The 7,650-nt window shown below is 59.1% G+C and overlaps 1 protein-coding gene across 1 annotated transcript; it reads right to left on the reverse strand.

Moving 5' to 3' along the window:
- Positions 1–5,458, reverse strand: LOC134548706 (olfactory receptor 52I1-like). Its single transcript, XM_063393596.1, has 2 exons — positions 5,369–5,458; positions 1–3,061 (listed from the first exon to the last, which is right to left on the reverse strand). Exon 2 carries the CDS (start codon positions 2,522–2,524, stop codon positions 1,505–1,507), a length of 1,020 nt encoding a protein of 339 aa, XP_063249666.1. The 5' UTR covers positions 2,525–3,061; positions 5,369–5,458; the 3' UTR covers positions 1–1,504.
- Positions 5,459–7,650: the final 2,192 nt, after the last annotated feature.

Below are 7,650 nucleotides of genomic sequence, written 5' to 3' on the forward strand. Positions count from 1 at the left end.
TTCAGGATCATTTACATGGGAGGAAAAGCATCTCCAGAGGTGCTTGGAGTTCCAGGAGCCCTGGCCCGCAGGGACTGCGGGCACTCCCGGGATGTTCCCTGGGGACAGGGACTGCTGTGAGGAGCTGCAATTGTAACCCCGACGTCAGAGCCACCACAAAGCCCAGGAACGTAACAGGTGATTTGGTCAATAGAGAGGGAAAGGGCTGGAATCAAATTAAATGACGGCAATCGACGCGGGCTGCAGGAAACAGCCGCTGCCAAACAAACGCGATTCCATTTTCTGCCGAGGGAGAGGTTCCGTCAGTCGGGGTGTGAGCCCCAGGGACCCCGAGCAGCGCTGCCCCTGCCCGCGGCTCCGGGTGAGCAGCTGCCACCGGGACACTCCCGGGACATGGCACAGCCGGGTGACTCAGAGACCTCAAAGGGAGCTGTCAGAACCGTCATAAAATCACAGAACACACTGGTTTGGGCTGGAAGGGGTCTTAAATCCCACCCAGTGCCACCCCTGCCATGGCAGGGACACCTCCCACTGTGCCAGGCTGCTCCAGCCCCAGTGTCCAGCCTGGCCTTGGGCACTGCCAGGGATCCAGGGCAGCCACAGCAGGGTCTTTTCCTCGTGGTGGCTCTCAGACATCACCAGGTTGCTCCAGGACACCCAGAAGAGGTCAGAGGAATGAATTCTGCACCCAGCTCTTTCAATGCCGTGACTTTGGGGGTGACCCTGTGGAGCTCTGCCCCAGATGTGTCTGGGCAGGATGGGACTTGTCCCGCTGCTTTGCTTCAGAGGAAACCACCCGTCCCTGATGATTTCCTTGGAATCCTTACATTAATCACGGAGTTATTAAGTTTGGAAACACCCTCTCAGACCATCAAATCCAGCCATTCCCCTAGCACTGCCAAGCCCACCACTGACAAATCCCCGCGTGCCACATCCACACGCTATTTGAACTTCCAGGAATGGTGATTCCACCACTTCCCTGGCAGCCTGTGCCAGTGCAGGGCTCCCAGTGGATACAGCCCCCAGCTCATCCCTCTGCTCCTCGTCCACCCTCACACCCATGGTGGTTCTGGGACTCTGCTGGGACAGAGGGCTCTGAAGAGCTCAGTTTTGACTACGCTCAGTTTCCATCAACACCCAGAAACCTGGAAAAGCTCAGGCACAATCCATGATCCTCTCAGCCTCTTATACAAGAGAGGTGAGAGAGGAGAACCTCTGGGATAGTCCAGGGGGACTAAAGAAGACAGCACAGAAGAAATCTCTCCATTTGGATCAGGACCTTGTGCTGACACAAATGCACCCGGAGTCCTGAAATTATCACAGGGCTGTCCTGGCACTGGGAACGTCTCTAAACTCAGAGGGGGGTTCTTGCTGCTCCGTGTCACCCGGAGAGGAGGAAGGGAAAGAGGAGCTGGTGTGTGCTCTTGCCCCCAGTCCCAAATAACTCTGGTCTTGGAGCAGGGGTTCACTGAAGCCGGCCAGTCCTCCCTGCCCCAGCCCCTGCTCACCTCCTGCTCTCGCTGGGAAGGCAGCTGGGGCTGCCCTCGCCGAGATGAGCGTGCCTGGAGAGCCACGGGCGCCTGCCCCTGGCACAGACCCTCCCGGGGAGGAGCGCCCTGAGCAGGGCCCGGCGGATCTGCCGGCTCCTCGCGCTGTACACCAGCGGGTTCAGCACGGCGGGCACCGTCAGGTACAGGTCGGCCAGCAGCACCTGCGTGTGCACGGCCACGGCACCCGAGAACTGCTGGGCATAGATGGACACGATGCCGGGCACGTAGAACAGCAGCACCACGCAGAGGTGGCACCCGCAGGTGCTCAGGGCCTTCCGGCAGGAGCGCTGCCCCCGCACGGCCCTCAGGATCAGCCCGTAGGACGCGGCGATGAGCGCCGCGTCCGCCCCCACGGTCAGGGAGGACCAGGCCACGCTGTAGAGGCGGGCAGGGCCGGGCGCGGCGCAGGCCAGGCCGCCCACGGCCATGTGCTCGCAGTAGGAGTGCGGCACCGCGCGCGGGCCGCAGTAGGGCAGCGCCGCCAGCAGCGCCGCCAGCGGAGCCATGGCCAGCGCGGCCCGCAGCGCCGCGGCCACGCCGACGCCGACGGTGGCACGGCCCGTCAGCAGGCTGTGGTACCTCAGAGGGTGGCACACGGCCACGTAGCGGTCCACGGCCATGGCCAGCAGCACGCCCGACTCCTGCGCCGTGGCCGAGTGCACCAGGAACATCTGCGCGAAGCAGGCCACGAAGCCAATCTCGGCGGAGCCCAGCCAGAGCACCGCCAGCATCTTGGGGACCACGCACGTGGCCATGACCACGTCGGTGACCGCCAGCATGGCCAGGAAGCGGTGGCTGGGGGCCTGCAGGGCCTTGTCCAGCCCCAGGACCAGCAGAACCGCCCCATTTCCTACCATGGCAAGGACATAGATGCAGAAGAAAAGGACGCCCAGGCAGGTGTGGAAAGCTTCCAGGCCAGGGACGCCCACCAGGATGAAGGAGGAGAAGCTCCTGTTGAAGGGATCAGAAGCCATTCTAGAGAATCTTCATTTATGTTTAAAAATACACACCCAATTTGGAGTCCTGAGGTACCAGGGGGACAAGATGGGGACTCTGCATCAGTGCAAGAGCCAAATCAGGACTCCACATAATTATTACAGTGTGTAAATCTCATCCCTTCTTCATGGAAAGGGTGCTCAGGCCTTGGCAGGGGCTGCCCAGGGAACTTTGGAGTGCCCATCCCTGCAGGTGTCCCAGCAAGGGCTGGAGGTGGCCCTGAGTGCTCTGGGCTGGGGACAAGGTGGGCCTGGGGCACAGCTGGCACTGCCTGGGCTGGGAGGGCTTTCCCTACATCAGGGATTCAGGGGTTCTGTGACGACCAGGTAGGGGAAATGGGTCAGAAATGCAGAATAAATGGGGTTGTTGTGGCTAGGAGGTTCCTGTGAGGGGAAGAAGTTGATGTTTCAGATTGTGCCACCATGGATAACCAAGGGACTTTTAGTCTGTTGCTTGTTAAGGGCTTATTCCTTTGTTGGTTGCTTGCCAGGGCTCAGCTGACATCCTGAAATGAGCTGCAAGAGGAGAGAACAAGGAGAGCAAGGTCAGCTTCCAGCCCTGGCTTCTCTCAATGGGCCCAACACAGGAAATTGCTCCAAATTTGATGAGCAAAACAGTGCTCTGGGACATTAAATGTGATGATGGAATTCCCTTTTGCTGCTCTGTCTTCCTTCTGTCACCCACCCATGACAGAAGCCTGCAAAGGCAGGCAGGCAGAGGAAAATACCAATTTCTGAGGTTTATTCACATGGGAAAAGCTTGAAGGTAACATAGAAACTCCAGAGAACTGTCCTGGAGGGACAGGAGAGTCTGAGTGTAGAGGGCAGGATCTACACCTGCATTTGTGCTGAAAATTTTCCTGCTGCTTCTCCCCAGGAAGCAGCAAAGACCAGGCAGTGCTGACACTCCAGGTCCTGCTGACACACCAGACTGACCTGGAGAAATTGCCTGGAGGATCATCCACCAGGAGCTTTCCAGTGCAGAGCAAGCTGTCCTTGGCAGGGCACAAGCTCACACGGTCTGAGCCTGAACACGGGGGGGCTTTCTCACCTCCCATCCCACTGGCCTCTGCCTCCCTCCCTCCCCTCCACAGTCTGGCAGGAACAAGCTCAAGGCTGAGCACATTCATTTTCCACCAGTATAAAACCCTGAGGTGGGAGAAGGAGACCCAGAGCGCTGGGAGGGTGAGCTCAGCAGGGCTCTGCTCACCCGTGCAGGTGAAACCACAGCGTGTTCTGGGCTGCTGTGTCCGTCTGACCCTCCCTGGGAGCTGGGGTGTGCCCTGCACCCTCAGCATGTGCTGCCCAGGGAGGTTTGCTGTGAGAGCCGATGCTCCTGCACCTCCTGCACACGGGCTGAGGCTTTCCCTGGCCTGAGGCTTTCCCTGGCCTGAGGCTTTCCCCGGCCTGGAGCCCCGATGAAGGAGCTCTGCCAGCTGTGGGGCTGTTCCTGCTGGAGCCCAACCCCAAATCACCTCGCTGGAGCCCCTCTCTGGGTGGGCACCCCACCCACGGGGCCCCTGCCCCTGTGTTAGAAAGGAAAAGCAGTGTCGTGTCCCCTCCAGCCCTGGCAGAAGCAGGAAGAGCTGTGTCTTGTCCTGTTTTACGGGAGCGCTGACATGGAAGGGTTAAACCAGGCTGCTGGCACTTTGGGAATGGGAGGGAATTTTCTCAGGCACTTCTACCCTCTGCTTTAGCCGAAATAACAACGGGCCAGACCTCATCCCCTCGGCTTTCCAGGCATTTGACTTCCTTGACCCCAGAACTGTTTAATCTCTCCTCTAAGTCACTTTGAGTCCTCCCCACAACATGAAACAAAACATTTTTCAGCCTGGCTCCAGTCAGGGACACAAACCAAGAGGTTTTTCAGCCTGGCTCCAGTCAAAGACACAAACCAAGAGGTTTTTCAGCCTGGCTGCAGTCAAGGACACAAACCAAGAGGTTTTTCAGCCTGGCTGCAGTCAAGGACACAAACCAAGAGGTTTTTCAGCCTGGCTCAGTCGTTGTTGGCCACATGAGGCCGAGCACTGCACAGCCAATATTGTGACAACGCTGCGCAGACGATGGTGTTGATGATGGTTTATTGCTCAGAGGACTCTGTTTCCAGCCTGGCAGCTTTGACCCTGCAGCTGGCACAAGCCACTCCAGCAGGAAATGTCTCGTGCCAGAATTGTTTGTTTGGAAAGAGCAAACATGTCTGAGATCCTGTAATCCTGAGCTTGGCAAGAAACAGCTCCTCCCTCCCTCCTCCCTCTCTGAGGTACTTGATCCCCTGGGCAGCAGTCCTGCTCTTCATCCTGGGTAACAAAGCCCTCCTGGTTATTGAATAATGCTGCTCAGCCAGGCTCAGCTTTACTGGGTGTTCTGGTTCTCAGTGCTGCTCCAGCCTTATTTCCTTATCACAGAATTCCAAAAGGTTTGGGTTGGAGGGACCTCAGAGCCCATCCAGTGCCACCCCTGCCATGGCAGGGACCCCTCCCACTGTCCCAGGCTGCTCCAGCCCCAGTGTCCAGCCTGGCCTTGGGCACTGCCAGGGATGCAGGGGCAGCCACAGCTGCTCTGGGCACCCTGTGCCAGGGCCTGCCCACCCTGCCAGGGAACAATTCCTGATTCCCAAGCTCCCATCCAAACTGACTCTCCTTCAGGGAGGGTCACACACACACAGAGGTGTCCAGTGCCAGGTCCCAGCCCTGTGTGAAGGATCCCACCTGGAGCAGCTGCTCCCGCAGGCTCAGGGGGACCCTCTGGCTCTCCACAGCTCCCTGGCAGGTGGGTGCAGCCAGGGGGGTTCGGGCTCTCCCCCTGCTGTAACTCTGAACTCACCCCAAGGCACCCAGGGCAGCGTTTTCCCTTGCTGCACGCCTGTATCCCAGCAGAGCTCAGGACTTTGCCCAGCAGTTCTCTTCCCAGTCGTGTGTGCCACTCCCATGTGTGCCAGCAGGAGGATGGAGCAGAGCAGGGAGTGCAGGTCAGCCCAGGTGACAGGACTGGCAGAGGTCACACTGCGTGTCTGCAGCTTGTGTGGGGTGCAGAGAACCAGGGAAGAGCCAGGCAATTAGCACTGCTGTAATTAACCTAAATGAGGCAGCCAGTGGTGGTTGCAGGTTTGTGACTGGCAGGTCTTGACCACCAAATCCACTGAATCTGGGATGTCTGGAGGCGATGAAGCAGCTCTAACTCCATCAGAGCCAAAGCCCTCAGACATATTGGCACTGCTGCCACAGCTTTTCTGGGGGGATCCTCCCATACTCCACCTTGATTTGGCTGAAGTTTGAACTTGGCTCAGAGCGTGGCACTGCACTTACAAACGCTGCCCCAACACCAGGATAACAGTAAAAGCAGACATACCCAGGATGGTGTGGGACCTGCTCCTGCCTGCACCCACAGCACTGCAGCTGCTGCTTCTCTCCCACAAGCAACACCTCAGCCTGCACAAAGCCCTGCATGGAAACACCCGAGCGTCTTAAGGAGGCTGATCTATCTCCCCAATCACTGCTGGGACTTGAGGGACTGAATCATCTCGGGGGAGAAGCAGCTGCCTGGGGACAGCCAGAAAGAGAAATGATAAACAAACGCACTGCTCCCACTGCGTGGGTGATGTCTGTCCCAGCACCAAGATGCCAAACAGATGCTGGGTCTATACAGGGGAATGTTTTAACCCTGGGTAGATGTGGAAGTGCTGGAGCCAGTCCAGAGGAGCCACGGGGCTGCTCCAGGGCTGGAGCCCCCCTGCTCTGGAGCCAGGCTGGGAGAGCTGGGGGGGCTCACCTGGAGAGGAGAAGCTCCAGAGAGAGCTCAGAGCCCCTACCAGGGCCTGAAGGGGCTCCAGGAGAGCTGCAGAGGGACTGGGGACAAGGGCTGCAGGGACAGGAGCCAGGGAATGGCTCCCAGTGCCAGAGGGCAAGGCTGGATGGGCTCTTGAGAATCAGGAATTGTTCCCTGGCAGGGTGGGCAGGCCCTGGCACAGGGTGCCCAGAGCAGCTGTGGCTGCCCCTGCATCCCTGGCAGTGCCCAAGGCCAGGCTGGACACTGGGGCTGGAGCAGCCTGGGACAGTGGGAGGTGTCCCTGCCATGGCAGGGGTGGCACTGGGTGGGATTTAAGGTCCCTTCCAGCCCAAACCTTTTGGAATTCTGTGATCTGAACGTGCAAATTTGCAGCACGTGAGGAACAAAAATGCACCCCAGACACGTCAGTGCTGCAGCAGTTCCCTTTAAATGTCTCCCATCTCTTTCCAAGTTAAGGAATTGAGTCATTCAATACATTTGAGGTGAAAGCAGTGACATTTCAGCTGGTCACAGCTACAGTGAGCACAAACCTGCTTGGCAGCCTGGCAGTGCTCAGTGCCAGGGTCAGCCCATGCAGAACTGGGAAACTTCAGGTTATTCAGCTGCCAGGGAGCTGGGGGTAAATAACACCCGTGTTTGAGCTTCACAGGCTGCATTTCTGCTCATTGTGAGTGCTGGGGAGCAGCTGAGGGCCTGCAGGTCACCCCAGCTCGGGGGGTGCTGCTGGGACATTCAGTGAGGGGGAGGAAGAGGAGCCAAACCATTCTGTGTCACCATCCCGGCTGTGACCCTCCCCACGGGACAGGGTGGCTGTGGGCCATGCCCCGTCCCCAGCATGGCCCTGGCACAGACACCAGCCCCAGCCCTTGGATCGTGGCACCCCTTCCTGCAGGAGGGGCTCCCCTTGCCCAGCCCGAGCTCAGGGGACAGCCCAGTTAAACCCGGGGCCATCCCCTGATCCCTACACGAGGGCAGAGCTCTGTCCCCTTCCTCCAGCCCTGAGAGCACAGGGGCTGCAACAAGGACAAGAGCTGGGTCCTGCCCTCAGGTCACCACAGGTCCCTGCAGCTCTGCAGGCCAGGGCAGAGGGGCTGGGAAGCTGAAATGGCCCTGGGGGTGCTGGGGACAGCGGCTGGATGTGAGGCCAGGAGTGCCCAGATGTGACCAGGAGTGCCCAGGTGGGCAAGAGGCCGATGGCATCTGGACTGTCCCAGCCCCAGTGTGGGCACAGCCCAGGGCAGGGATTGTCCCCTGTGCTGGCACTGTGTGACACCTCCAGGGCTGTGTCCAGTTGTGGCTCCTGCAGGAGAGCCCTGGAG

This window comes from Prinia subflava, chromosome 3 (genome assembly GCF_021018805.1).
Source record: "Prinia subflava isolate CZ2003 ecotype Zambia chromosome 3, Cam_Psub_1.2, whole genome shotgun sequence".
Lineage (NCBI taxonomy): Eukaryota > Metazoa > Chordata > Aves > Passeriformes > Cisticolidae > Prinia > Prinia subflava.

Coding starts and splice junctions, on each gene's coding strand:
- LOC134548706 (XM_063393596.1), bottom strand. CDS start 2,524: ATGGCTTCTGATCCCTTCAACAGGAGCTTCTCCTCCTTCATCCTGGTG.